Here is a 15,653-nt window from a genome sequence, read left to right on the forward strand (position 1 = left end):
ACACATTCACATATGAATTGAGTATACATATTTAGGCCTAAGTAACTAAAAGCTAGCATTCATCCTCTGTCCCTTTAATGTTATAACAATGGCTTATGATCTTGTATGAGTCTGATATGTGGAAGCACTTGTGCTTAATATCTGAAACAAAGGAAGTGGAATCCCTGACTGAAAGTGAAACTCATCCAGATTTTTACAAAGAAAATTTGCATTTTGCAAAATGATTGTAATAAATTGGAGTGATTAACTATGAAAAAGAGGGAACTTAGAAATAGTTTTGCCTCTTGTTTTAAATGTAACATGCTATGATATTCATGTTTTATAAGATTTGTTCTTAAGGTATTTGTTGCTATTTTTGTATTATAGGTAGTTGTACTACATTTTATTGTCTCAACGTTATACATTGCTGCAATGTCCCCATTGTACGAAAACTCAGAATATGTTTTTTTTTCTATTTGATAATGGCACTTTGAACTTTTCTTTACCCTAGAAGGAAGCCTGCAAACCCACTAGGGAATAAAGTAATTTAATTTAATTTATCTGCAATGGTATGTAGCCTGTTTGTCTGAAGTTCTTTCAGATATGGTTTGAGCATTTTAGTTCTTTATTTCACAGAACGCCCCTGATTTTGGCTCATGTTTTTGCCCTGTCTCACATAATATTACAGGCAATAATGTCGGCCAATACAGTTTCATGTTTCTTATTGTTTTATTGTTCAGAAAATGCATGTCGATGCGAAATCTGTGGTTGTATCAACTGTTAACTTCTATTAACTATTTAAAAACTGCTTCTGATATTGGGCTTTTCGCCTCCCGTTATTTTTGGCATTGTTCAGAGGTTTGGCAAGGAAGTTGAGAGATACGTTTACCAGGCTGAACTATTTAATGAATTACATATTCTCATACAAATGACTTGTATAGAACAATACAATGCAGTAGATTTATGATGTATGGCATCATAAAACTCATTTTATGATCTTATCTTATTTGCACTTCACATAATGTATGCATGTATGCATATATCAGGTGCATAGCTAGGTAGCAAATGATTTGTGCTGTATTCCTCACTAGAATTATTTTATGTTATTTTATTTTTTATTTATTCATTTGTTTACTAATTTATTTCTTTTGGGATGGGAACAATGGGACATTTGTATTCATGGCCCATTAAATAAGCAAATTAAGAACTACAAAAACCTAATTGATATGCATGATAATATACAACACTAATGCAAACACTAAATTACATTCCTCTTAAATTTTGTCAGAGTAAAGAATGCACATGATTGAACTGTAAAGAGTAGTACATTCTAAGTAACTCCTATGTGATAGAAACCTTTAAGCTCAGTAAAGAGGAAATTCTAAGTGTGTCTGAGTTCCAATTTTTTGACCCAATTAATGTAAAAGAATGTCTGTAGTTTTACAGGATAACCTTAGCTGTGCATGGAGTAGAAAGGGCAGACAACAATGTATGCTTGTAGAGTAATCTTTAAGTGAAATGTCCTTTAAATGGCAGGGCAAAGACCAAGGTGCAACATTCTGAAAATAATTGAGAAAAATATAACATTTGCCTCTAAGAAGATAGGAAAAAACAATGGACTTTCTCCATATTATGGTAGTAATGTCTTCTGTGTGAGCTGGTCAAGAAATGGTACACTTTGTCTTAAACTACTTGCATTTTTTTGCATGTTACATGGTTTAACTATTAGTAGCAAGCCATATACAGTAGTACAGCAGGAATAACAACTGCCTTACGAATGCCAATACTTCCTATACTCCATGTTAAGAAACTGAAGACGATATGGCAAGTACATGATAGGACTTCTGTTATAGAAAATGGTATTGCATGAATCCAGTCATGATTATTAAATGGGGACAGAAACAGACAATGCAGCTATCAACTGGAATAAGTGTAGAAAGACCATTATACTTGATAGAAAGCAATTTTGTGTGCCAAGGTGCATGATTTTAGTTTTCTGGACATTATTATTGAAGATTTTGTTCTGATACCAGATGAAAACTTGAGAATTATTACTGGCAAGGCATTCCTGGACATCTTTGGATGAACTCTTGCAGATCCATAAAACAAACAGCATTAGAACTACTATATTAAAAGACCTAAGATTTTCTTGCACAATAACTAGAACATGTTGGAGAGACAGATATGTTTCTCAGAGAATTCCATTTCTCTGGAACAGACTTCCCATTCATGTGAATCAGAGTTCCTCCCTATTTCTATTTAAGTGCAAAGTGGACCAATGGATAGGTAATCAGAAATTCACCTCTGGTTTGGCACCTATGTCTCTGATGGACCGAGGCAGTCAATAAATCACCCCCTATATGAATCAAATTTGTGGGTCACATTTGGTTTGGGTGGCTAGGCATATAAGGGCCCTAGTGGTCGTTAGCCTAGTATACATCTATGACCCTATGCTGAGAGTATTTTAAATTTTGCTGGAGATGATTTGTTAGAGTTTCATAATAGTAGGTCATCAGTATACATTATTATGCTAATCTGAGGTAGCGAGGAGGATAGAGCCATCCAAGATGGTCTGACCAGTATTTTTCTGAGTTCCAGCTGAGCATTATATATATATATATATATATATATATATATATATATATATATATATATATATATATATGTGTGTGTGTATGTGTGTGTGTGTGTGTGTGTATATATATATATATATATATATATATATATATATATATAAATCAATACCTTTTTCTTTCAAAAAGTGAAATAGAAGTAAATGTTAGTGGAAACTAATTATTTTACCTGGCTAATACAGTTACTTCAAGTTTTCTGATACTGCTACACACCAGCTCAGAAAAGCTAACCACCCATGCACATAGCTGAAGACAACTACGTGGGGTGCTCATTTGGGCTTCATTATCTCCAAGACCAAAGAAGAAAAATGCGAAGACTCATAGAGCTAGAAGAACAAGTATTGCAAGACACAACCCAAATCAAGAATCTATTTCACTCTGCCATCTCTCTATCCACACCAACAACACTCACAATACCTCTCTATTTCCTTTCCACCAAATACCTACCTCAACTATCAAAAGTTACCTTCAAAAACTGAAAACCACTGCACCATCTGCTGACAAGCTTCTACCCAAGTACATTAAGTTAGCTGCCAATATCTTGTCATACATCATCTCAATAATCATAAGTAGATCTATCATAGAAAATGATATACTCACTATCTGGAAAAAAGTCACATATTATACCCTTTCAAAGAGGTGGATCAGCCACTGACCTCTCCAACTACTGCCCCATTGCAATTGTCTCATCTCTGTCCAAAATCTTAGAAAGGTACATACACTCAACTCCAAACCCATCTTATAAACAACAAACTACTCTCCCCCACTCAACATGGTTTTCAACCATACCACAGCACAACAAGAGCTCTACTTAGTTTCTCAGAAACCATAAATACTAACAGAGACAATGGATCTGTCAAAACCATTAGACACAGCATCCCTCCAACTCCGAATCAGTGAACTGTCTTCCTTACCACTGTTTCATTCAGCTCTTACTTGATTCTCTAGCTATCTCTCCAACAGACAACAGGCAGTAAAATGGAATCAGGACCAATCCCCCTTCCTCCCTGTTTCCATTGATGTATCACAAGTGTCAATACTATGCCCAGTAATTTTCTATATTTTCACAAACAATCTGTACAAAGCCAGCAAACCTGCTACCTTAGTACTATATGCTGACAATGCCAGAATCATGGTCAGACTCAACCCTTCCATTACTTTGACAAATGACTCGGGACTCCTTCACTTCCATAGAATAATGGCTACAGGCTTGTCACCTTATCCTAAATGCCAAAACAAAAAAATATGCTTTTCACACCCAGATCTCTTTCAACAACCTGTACACCCTTTAATATTACTTCAACAACACCATCACCATAGAAACTGTAACAAATGCCAAACTACTGGGAGTCTATTATAATAACCTAAAATTTGACCTGCACATCATTCAAGCCATCAAGAAAAGTCATCAAAAATTGGACTTTCTCTACAGAAACAAACAAACAAAAAAAACTCACCAACTAGGAAAATACAAAGTGCAGCAAGTGGAAATGGTACCCAAACACAGAATAATAGTCAAGTAAAAAAGTTGAAGTCAGGATGAAGTTTGGGGATTTTAAACCCGATGAACGTACTTACCAATTCAAACTAAATGACTGGATTTTATCCTGGCTTAAACTTTTTTACTTGGCTACTATTCTGTGTTTGGGGACCATTACCACTTGCTGCACTTCCTCTACAGAAACAAACCCTACCTCACAGACTCATCAAGCAAATCCTTAATGTCATCCTACCTTCTCCCCTCCCTTCTGTATGCACCATCCATATTAACCAACATTCAAACCACCCTATTAAACAAATGAGAGGCATGCTTTAAAAAACAGCCAAGTTTGCATCTAATGCATCCAACTGTACACACCACTGCTTTAAACTAAAGAAACTCAACTAGGTAGGACTACCTAATCACCTTACATTCACTCAACTTCAACTTGCCCATAAAATAATACACAAATCACACACATGCCCTTCTCTACAAAACATTCTCAAGCACTACTCCCTACCACATTGCCTTCACTCAGGTAATCAGAGCCTACTGATAACTTACAAATCTTGTAATACAGCTGGAGACTCATTATACATATCCTGTGTCATCAGAGACTGCAGCTCCCTGCCTATCAGACTAAAGCAGGACAACTGTCCATCTAGCTTAGCCCACCCTAAAACAGCACCTAGACTCCTCCTGATACTTTTCTTGTTCATACCCTGACTGACTCCCTGTCGCCCTCTCTCTCCGATCTCTAGGCTATAACCAACCCTGAGATTTCCAGCTTTCCTACCGTAAATGTAAATAAATCCTATCTATATTTAAAACTGTAAACTGCTTTTCATCACTCATTTGTAAATTAAATTTGTATATTGTTGTATATGTAAATGCAACCTGTTATTACTGTATAGCACTCCTACAGAAATCAAATCGTATTAACCTCTGTCTTGATTGCATTACCCACTGAATGATTCTAAAACCCCATTTCAACTGTTAAGAAACTATTTTATCTGTAAATTCTTTGAAACTTTTGTATTTTTTTGTAACCCTAATGGAGCTTTTCTCTCTGAGCCCCACTGAAAATAGGCCTGAGTACCTAGTCAGACCATCATGGTAAGCAAAAGGTAATAACTTAATAAATAAATAAATAAACAAATTGAAAGTAGCCAATACGCCAGCAACGTTTAGAATCCTGCATCACTAAAACAGACTTTTTAGAGACAACAAGCTAACTGCAAGCAATCAGGAATGTGCTATCCAGTTTCAGGCACAGTACAGTGGAATCACGAAGCAGCAAGACAAGCTGGAAGAAATGAACAGCCAGCACAGGCAAAATAATTTGTACAATGTAGGCCTACCTGAGAATGTGAAAAAGAGAGAGGTGCTCTTTGGCAGAAGATGAAATGCAGAAAGCTCTGAATATCAGTCCAGCTCATCCTATGACAAGTGAGTTGCCTCACAGGATAGCTAAGCCACTGGAACCAGAACAGGCTCTGTTTTGGCTCCTCACTTGGTCTGAAAATAAAAGACTGCTGAAGATAGCCAGAGAAGAGTGTGCCTTCCTGATGTGTGGACATCGAATCAAACAACTCCAGTACTTTGCCTTTGCTGCCATTTAATACAGGAAAACCTTCACAATGATCCATGCATTGTGCTACATAAACTGGATATTACTGCATTTAATATTTTATTATAAACCATAAAAACAAGGGCCATGTTTTCCAGTCAGAATCTTGAAATTACTGAAACAACAGTTAACTGTTACTACAGTGGCAAAGAATTTTCACACATGGAGATTCAACCCAACTAAAACTGCTTCCAACAGTGCTACTGAGTAATTCAAGTATGTTACATGCCAAAGGAAATTTGTGTCAGTCCCAGCCAGAAATGCTGCCCTTCACTTCATGAGCACTACAGTGGTTAATAATCTTCAGTAGCAGAAAACAATTCATGGCAGAAGAAACTCCCCTCTGAGACTTTTTTTAAGATAATGTCCAGGAAACCAACAGGTATGACCCACTGTTAACAATTTCTCCTGAAGACAGTATGGCCTCTTAGGTTCATAGGTTTATAGGTAGGTACTAGGCTATCGGCCCTAGGGCCCATACAAGCCTAGCCAAAAAATGTACCCTGGCTTTCGCCACCCAAGAAAATTATTTTCTTGTGCCCCTGTCGAGCAGAGCCACAGAAGTGATCCCCGGGGTGAATTTCCCATTTCCCATCCAATCATCAAGATTTTTCTTGAAGAGTGCTAATGAGGAGCTCTGTTTGACATAGATAGGTAGTCTGTTCCAGAGTATGGGAAGTCTCTGGGACAGGAATCTATCCCTCCAGCATGCTCTGTTTATTGTGGTGACAAGGTTAAGGTCCCTAGAGCGTGTAGCTCGGAGGGATTGGGATTTCTTTAAGAGGAGCATGTCCAACAGCTCTGGGTTTGACATAGCTTTGTATGTTAGGCAGAGATTGTCCCTGAGTAGGTGATATGCGATGGAGTAAAGCTGGAGTTTTTTGAGACGGTCTGCATAGGGCATATGTTTGAGGCCAGTAATCCTCTTTGTGTGGTATTTCTGTGGTCTTTCCAGTTGTTGTAGATGTCTTGTGAGGTACATACCAAAAGGGGTGTTGTACTCTATAATGGGTCTAATGAGTGATGAGTAGAGGGGAACAATGACCTCTTTTTTTCTGGATGAGAATCCTTTTGCGATGAGATGAGCCACGTAGAAGGATTTCCTGACCACTGTGCCGATGTGATTATCAAAGGCGAGACTACTGTCCACCTGTGTCCCAAGGTCTCTTATCACATTTTCGGCATTAAGTAGACTACCAGCTATGTGGTAGTTCATGGGTACAGAGTTTTTACCAAAGGGGATGACAATACACTTTTTGGCATTGAGCTTCAGGCCATGGATTTGACACCAGGTATCTGTCTCAATGAGGCCCTTTTGTAGTTTGTCCACATCGTTAGGAGTTTCGATTATGGCTCCTAGTTTGCAGTCATCTGCAAACTTTGTTAGCCAAAGACCTTCTGTGTTGGCCTGCACTTCAGAGAAGTATATACCAAACAGGAGAGGACCCAGGCTTGAACCCTGTGGTAGTCCACTTGTCACTGGTCGAATGTCGGATTTGGAATCCGCTACTTTCACAGTGTGGGTTCTGTCCGTGAGCCAGTTGGCAACCCATCTTGTGACATAGGGATTTATACCTAGTTTAGTGAGCTTATCTATAATTCCAGAGTGGGGGATGGTGTTGAAAGCCTTGGCGAGATCTAGATAAGCTGTGTGAACCATTTTACCCTGATCTATGGCTTTGGTGACTCCTTCAAAGAAGTCAATCAGGTTTAGGAGACATGATCTGCCTTTTACAAATCCAAACTGTGTAGGGTCCAGAGTTTGGAGATTACCAATGTCTTTGTTTATGAGTTCCATGATGACACATTCCATGGCCTTGCAGGCCAGGTTTGTCAGGCTAATGGGGCAGTAGTTCCCGGGGTCCATCGTGGCTCCCCTTTGTGGAGTGGGATAACTGTCACGGTGCGCCATTCAGTGGGTACAAAGCCTGAGGTGAGGCTATGATTGAACATGGTACTTAGGTAGGGTGCCAGTTCATTCTGTAGTTCATGTAGAACGCAGCCTGGGATATTGTCAGGTCCCATGGATGCTGTGTTCTTGGCTTTGGAGAGTGTGTTTTTTACCTGTGCAACCGTGATTATAGGTACTTTGCATTCTTTAGGTATAGAGATGGGCCCTCTAGGGGGTGAGAGGGGGGTATAGTTAGCACTGAACCTGTCTGCAAGGATGTTGGCAATATCAGTTGGTTCTATATATTTAGTGCCATTATGCTGTAACTCAGAGCAGATCTGAGTGTTCCCATTTAGATTCTTGACATAGCTATAGAATGCTTTGTGGTTGTCTTTAAAGTCAGTGGCAATTTTGTTTTCGTAACTAGCTTTGGAGGATTTTATGAGGGATCAGCTTCTTACTGATGTTGACCAGGGAGTTCCTCCAGTCATGGGATTTTACTTTTTTTTGCAACAGTTTCTTTCTTCTGTTGTAGAGTTTGTTTATGGCAGAGGTCCACCAGATTGTCTTCCTTTTTTTAGAGGATATCATCTTGGTTCTATTAGGGATAGCATGATCCATACACTCGTGTAAGTGCTTATAAAGTGCATTTGTGTAGGATTCGGCAGTCATACCTCTACTGTCCATCTGCATGGGTGTCATGAAGTTTGCCACTTCTGTCTTAAGAAGTGTGAAGTTGGCTTTTGAGAAGTTTTTTACGATGGTTTCCCTAATTGGGGCTGGGGGTGGGATGTGGATGTCTAAGCTGATTAGTTTGTGGTCAGATCTGACCAACGAGGAATTGACCTCTGGTGTGGAACACCGGTTTCCCATGTTGGTAATGACCAGGTCTAGGATATTGCTGCCCCTGGTGGGGGTGTGAATAAGTTGATCCAAGGCATTGGAATTTATGAATTCTAGAAAACGTTGAGCAAAAGAGTTGGTACATGAGTAGTTTTCCCAGTTAATGGTGGGGTAGTTGAAATCACTCATTATTAGGGTGTTGGGTTGTACCCTAATACTTTCCAGTGTATCAAGAAATGAGGAGTGTGAATCCTAGGGCATGGTGGGGGGTCTGTAGCAAGCTACAATTTTGATTGCGGTCTTGCCCAGAGTTAGTTGCACGTGGATAATCTCAGATGCATTATGCTGTGCATCTAGCCTGGAGGTGTGGATATCCTTAATGAATATGGACACGGCTCCGCCTTTAGTGCTTCTTTCTGGGTTAGGTGGCCAAAAGGTGTGGTATGAATTAAAGCCTGGTAATGCAGGGGTGCTCTCTGGAGCTTTGAACCAGGTCTCTGTCACTGCACAGATGTCAATGTTCTCCATTTTAAGGAGTGCCTCGAGTGAGTGCATTTTGAGGTTTAGACTTCTAGCATTGAGTAGCATTACCCTCAGATTTTGCTTGCTTGTACCTGTTACTGTGGTGAATTTGTCATTTGAACCTTGCCTAAAAAAGGCACTATAGGGGTTGCAAGAGTCTTAGCCAGTATCCGGAATCCTAAGGGCGACAGGTGCAGGCCATTTCTGGCAAAGCATCGTGGACTGTCAATCATGTCATCCCAGGCAGACAAATACTGGATCCCCTTTGAATGACACCAGAAGCTTAGCCAATTGTTGAAGTCAATCATTTTGTCCTTGTACTGTGATATCATTCTGGGTGATGGCAGGATGTTCTCAGTCATCCACAGAAGGAAGCCAGTAGTGGAGGATTGCTCTAACAATGAAGATTGTGCCATGATTCAGAACCTCGGAGGCACTGAAAAACTTATTAGGACTATTAAAAGCCACACTAAGAATGATAGCAAAACTAAAAAGCCAATGAACTAAAGGTTTGATACCTCAAATATAGAATGAGAATTACTTATATTACATATTCTCTGAATTTACTTATGCTTAGCAGGCCTCAGCTGTGAGATATTCCCCACTTTAGTAGGCATAACTGTGCTGACAGTAGTTTGCAATACTTTAAGCACACTAGGTTTTGATTGGTTGCCTAACACTACCTACAGCAGCTATAAAGTTTACATTTTTGTATGTTAAGTTTTATAAACCTATGCATGTTAAGATGTTTTTATCAATGTTCATGGATTTATTTCCTTTTAAAAAGAAGTGTGAGGCTGTCACAAAGACACATAACAATTCTGTCTTTTCATGGATTTGGAGCATAATCATGGCGCTTTGTGCTCTGCAAATTATTAATTTTCACAATGGCTTGAAAAATTACCCCATTAGATATAAAGATCTTGTGTTACGTTAGGAATTTTTTTTTCTTCTTCAAGACTTGCTAAGCAAAGGACCTTGGTCCTTGCTAAAATTGCTTTACTTAAAAAATATTCATCCCAAGTAATTTAACCAGCTAGTATAAGTCTGAAGAGCCTTCAAACTGCCACACAACTGACACAGCATAAACCTGTAACAGTGGAGTGACTTCTAAGCAGTTAACAAAAAAACAGAGATAAAATACATAACTCTGACACAGTGATGTTTTAGAAAAAATGTTTTAGGACACTAAGCAATCAACAGTGGATCACTGAAGCGTAGCATTAATGATCATGAGTTCCTGAACACTTCAATGCGATTTTTTTTCATCAGTTGAAAGATAAGACCATCTGTTAGCCTTTAAACACAGTTGATGTAGTGTGTGTTTGCTGAGATACATACATAAAAATATTTCAGGCATGGGCAATAATGCCCTTCCAGTCTGCCAATATACCAAAACAGTTATTAGCATAGTAAGTGCCCAGGTTGTTCTTAAAATATCTAAACTAGCTCTTACTTTAATGTAATTTGGTAGTCTATTCCATGCATTAACTGCTGTCTCAGAGAACCAATTAGTACACTTCTCCTTCCTACAGAATCTTCTACTTAAGTTGCCTGATGATGTTCTACTACTTTTTGATAACCTCAAGCATTTCCAGAGGTAGTTGTCTCTAAATGACCTATGTTCCTAAATAATGTTTCTTCTTAAATATCATTATGAGACACTGCACAAGTTCAGATAGTTCAGTCTTTCATAATAACATATTTTCACATCCACGAATGTCTTTGGTATATTTCCACTGCATTCTTTCCAGTTTACTTAGTCTTGTTTTATTATAAGGTTTCCATATTATAATTCCATATTCAAGTTTAAGTCTAATGTTAACAATGATCTCATAATTTCTGATTTCCTAGACTTTATATATCTTTGTACAACCTATAATTCTATTATTGTTATTAACTAATTGGTTGATCATCATCTTCTTTCGGCTGTTCCCATTAGGGGTCACCACAGCGGATCACCTGTTTCCATTTCTTCCTGTCTTCTGCATCTTGCTCTGTCACACCAACCACCTGTATGTCCTCTCTCAAAACATCCATAAACCTTATCTTAGGCCTTCCTCTTTTTCTGTTACCTGGTAGCGTCATCCTTCGCATCTTTTTTCCAATATACTCAGCATCCCTCCTCAGCACATGTCCAAACCAATGTAAACTTGCCTCTCTGGCTTTGTCTCCAAATCTTCCAACCTGAGCTGACCCTCTAATATACTTATTCCTAATCCTGTCCACTCTCATCACACCCAGTGCAAATCTTAACATCTTTAATTCTGCCACATCCAGCTCAAACCCCTGCCTTTTTGTCAATGTCACTGTCTCCAACCCATATAACATAGCTGGTCTCACTACCCTCTTGTAGACCTTCCCTTTCACTCTTATAGGTAATCGTCTGTCACAAATCACTCCTGACACTCTTTTCCACCCACTCCATCCTGCCTGTACTCTCTTCTTCAACTCTCTTCCACACTCACCATTACTCTGAACTATTGACCCCAATTATTTAAACTCATCCACTTTCGCCACCTCTACTCCTTGCATCCTCACCATTCCTCTATCCTCCCTCTCATTCACACACATATATTCTGTCTTAGTCCTCCTGACCTTCATTCCTCTTCTCTCTAGAGCATATCTCCATCTCTCCAGGGTCTCCTCCACTTCTTCCCTACTCTCACTATCGCAATGTCATCTCCAAACATCATAGTCCACGGGGACTCCTGTCTGATCTCGTCTGTCAACCTGTCCATCACCATTGCAAATAAGAAAGGGCTCAGAGCTGATCCTTGATGTAATCCCACCTCCACCTTAAACGCATCCATCACTCCCACAGCAGACCTCACCACTATCACACTACCCTCGTACATATCCTGTACCATTCTTACATACTTCTCTGACACTCCTGACGTCCTCATACAATACCCCAACTCCTCTCTAGGCACCCTGTCATATGCTTTCTCTAAGTCTACACAAACACAATGCAACTCCTTCTGACATTCTCTGTACTTCTCCATCAACACTCTCAGAGCAAACATCACATCTGTAGTGCTCTTTCCTGGCATGAAACCATACTGCTGATCACTAATCATCATGTCCCTTCTTAACCTAGCTTCCATTACTCTTTCCCATAACTTCATTCTGTGACTGATCAATTTAATCCCTCTGTAGTTACTACAGCTCTGCACATCACCCTTATTCTTAAAAATCAGTACCAAAAACACTTTTTCTCCATTCCTCAGGCATCCTGTCACTTTCCAAGATTTCATTAAACAATCTGGTTAAAAACCCCACTGCCATTTCACCTAAACACCTCCATGCTTCCACAGGTATGTCATCTGGACCAACAGCCTTGCCATTCTTCATCCTTTTCATAGCTATCCTTACTTCCTCCTAGCTAATCCATTGTACTTCATGGTTAACTATCCCTACATCATCCAACCTTCTCTCCCTCTCATTCTCTTCATTCATCAACCCCTCAAAGTACTCTTTCCATTTCAACACACTCTCCTCGCTTGTGAGTATGTTTCCCTCATTATCCTTTATCACCTTTACCTGCTGCACATCTTTCCTAGCTCGGTCCCTCTGTCTAGCCAATCAGTACAGGTCCTTTTCTCCCTCCTTAGTGTCCAACCTTTCATACAACTCTTCATATGCCTTATCCTTAGTCTTCGCCACCTCTCTCTTTGCCATGCACCTCATCTTCTTATACTCCTGTCTACTTTCTTCATCTCTCTGACAATCCCACTTCTTCTTTGCCAACCTCTTTCTCTGTATACTCTCCTGTACTTCCTCATTCCACCACCATGTCTCCTTGTCCTCCTTCCTCTTTCCAGATGTCACACTAAGCACCTTTCTAGCTGTCTCCCTTACTAGCTCTGCTGTAGTTACCCAGCTATTTGGTAACTCTTCACTGCCACACAGTGCCTGTCTTAACACATCCCTGAACTCCACCTCACAATTACCCTTTTTCAATTTCCACCATTTGATCCTTGGTGCTGCCCTCACACTCCTTTTCCTCTTCTTGCTCACCAACGTCATCTTACAAACCACCATCCTATGCTGCCTAACTACACTTTCCCCGGTCACCACTTTACAGTCTCCAATCTCCTTCAAACTGGCCCTCCTACATAAGATATAATCCACCTGTGTGCATCTTCCTCCACTCTTGTATGTCACAGTATGCTCCTCCCTCTTGTTAAAATAAGTATTCACCACAGCCATGTCCATCCTTTTCGCAAAATCCACTATCATCTGACCTTCGGCATTCCTTTGTTTAACACCATACCTACCCATCACTTCCTCATCCCCTCTGTTCCCTCCACCAACATGCCCATTGAAATCTGCTCCAATCACCACTCTCTCACCCTTGGGTACAGTCATCACCACTTCATCCAATTCACTCCAAAAATTTTCTTTCTCATCCATTGCACACCCAACTTGTGGAGCATATGCACTAACAACATTCATCATTACACCATCAATTTCCAGCTTCATAAACATTACTCTATCTGACACTCTTTTCACCTCCAAAACACTCTTAGAATACTGTTCCTTCAGAATAACTCCTACGCCATTTCTCCTGCCATCCACACCATGGTTAAACAATTTGAACGCACCTCCAATACACCTAGCCTTACACCCCTTCCACCTGTCCCTTGCACACACAATATACCAACCTTCCTTCTGTCCATCATATCAGCTAGCTCTCTCCCTTTACCAGTCATACTGCCAACATTCAAAGTTCCGACCCTCACTACCACAGTCCTAGCCTTTCTCCTCTCTTTCTGCCTTTGGCCATGCCTTCTGCCTCTTCTCCTCTTTCGGCCAACAGTAGCCCAATTTCCGCCAGCACCCTGTTGGCTAACAGTACTGGTGGCAGTCGTTGTTAACCCAGGCCTCAACCGATCCGATATGGAAATATTTACTGGTGTCCACATGAAATTATTTGGCAAAGTTTTACGCCGGATGCCCCTCCTGACGCAACCCTCCCCATTTATCCGGGCTTGGGACCAGCACAAAGAAATGCACTGGTTTGTGCATCACCACTGGCTGGGTTATTAACTAATTGGTTGATATGATTAGAAAAAACTCATAGCTGTATCTGCCCATATACCTACGTCCTTAAATGAATCTACAGTTTAAATCACTAAGTGCTGTTTAAATCTCACATTTCAATTTAGGTATCCCAAACTTCATATGCTTAATTTTTGATGCATGTATTAGTGTATTATTTTCCAGTGACCAAATGGTTGCTTTATTCAAGTTCTTTTGCAGACATGGCCTATCTGAACACCTGTAATCAGTTTACCCATTTTCATGGGATGTGAAAATGATGGTTCAGACTTCTGATTGAATTAAAATATTTCTTCAGTTTATAAATGAATGCTCATGTAAGTAGAGTGAGACTTAATTTATTTAAAATATCCTAACTTCTTCACGGAGAATATTTGACAGTATCTGCAATCCTTAAGAGCTTTAGTAAAGAAAACTTATATCCTGCAAAAAACTTAGATAATTAAAGCCAGATACTAGGTTTTAAACCAGCAGAACAGTTAACATGTTAACTGATTATCTGCTCTGAGGTGCTGTAGTACAGTGAAGTTCCCCATACAAGTTATTTATAGCATAGTCATGACAACTTAAGAGCTACACAGCTGCAACATTTAGCACATAAATTATACAACAGCACATGAAATCATAGCTGTGCTAACACATTTTACATTTCAAACTATTTACAGGATAAGATAATACTCTGTAAGACTAGAACTTGTTTCTAACCATAATGTATAAATTATTGAAAATCATCTTGCTAAAAGTAAATATTAACAGTCCTTTGCCTATCTTCTGCTTCTCTTTAAATTACTTACTTTGATACATGTCTTAGAAATCAAGCACATAGTGATTTTTTTATTTCAATGACAAAATCCAAATGTGGAAGACTGTAGCAATAGCTATGTTGTTTGGATTTAGTCAAGCTACTTGACTCTTGTATTTAAGGAATATAATTCCTTTTCAAAAGTAAGTTATATAGCCATGAAATGATCCCATTCTCCTCTCAAAGCAGGGAGGTTGGTCCAATAGATCATACTTGGTTTTGTGAAAAATAAAATATGTATCAAATTTCATTTGTGTAAAACACGTGTTGCATTTATTGCCAGAATTTTAAAAATTAACTTACACCACCCATACTTCCGGAGACGTCAAGCACTAAACAAACAACTCTGTCACCAGCTTGTAACAGTGTCACCACTGGTGGTAATGGAACACTAGTCATTGGTGCGGTGTCATTAAGATCTTTTGAACTGATGATCACCTCCCATGTGCTTCGATAATTGCACATTCGATTCTGTAGGTTCGGAGCTTCAGAATTGTGTGTTTTGTTGTCGCAGAAATCTACTACCTTGAAAAATAAAAATAAAAATAAAAATAATGTAGAACAATTATACAAACAGCATACCATTTTTTGAAATTAATACAGGGCAGCTAGCCAGAAGCTGGTCAGCTGAAATTATTTTTAAATTAGTGCAATTCATAGAACATGACTAGTAATTAAACATTTCATTTTTCATATGTCTCCTTTTAACCAACACCTCTCAGTCCATTTGAATTTGCATTTTGTTCTTAAACAAAGCCGAGTGGCATACCATTCCAAATTCTGTTTTTATCTGTTCCAACATTATACAT

At 39.2% G+C, this 15,653-nt stretch overlaps 1 protein-coding gene across 1 annotated transcript in view; it reads right to left on the reverse strand.

The window, feature by feature from the left end:
* The window catches only part of CLCA4 (chloride channel accessory 4), a 580,176-nt gene that overhangs the window by 310,948 nt on the left and 253,575 nt on the right, over nucleotides 1-15,653 (reverse strand). The window contains exon 6 of the mRNA XM_044086020.1: nucleotides 15,148-15,369. Within this exon, the coding sequence (XP_043941955.1) occupies nucleotides 15,148-15,369 (222 nt within the window). The remainder of the gene's footprint in view (nucleotides 1-15,147; nucleotides 15,370-15,653) is intronic.

This window comes from Protopterus annectens, chromosome 10.part0, assembly GCF_019279795.1.
Source record: "Protopterus annectens isolate FY-2018-M chromosome 10.part0, PAN1.0, whole genome shotgun sequence".
In the NCBI taxonomy this organism is placed as follows: Eukaryota; Metazoa; Chordata; order Ceratodontiformes; family Protopteridae; genus Protopterus; species Protopterus annectens.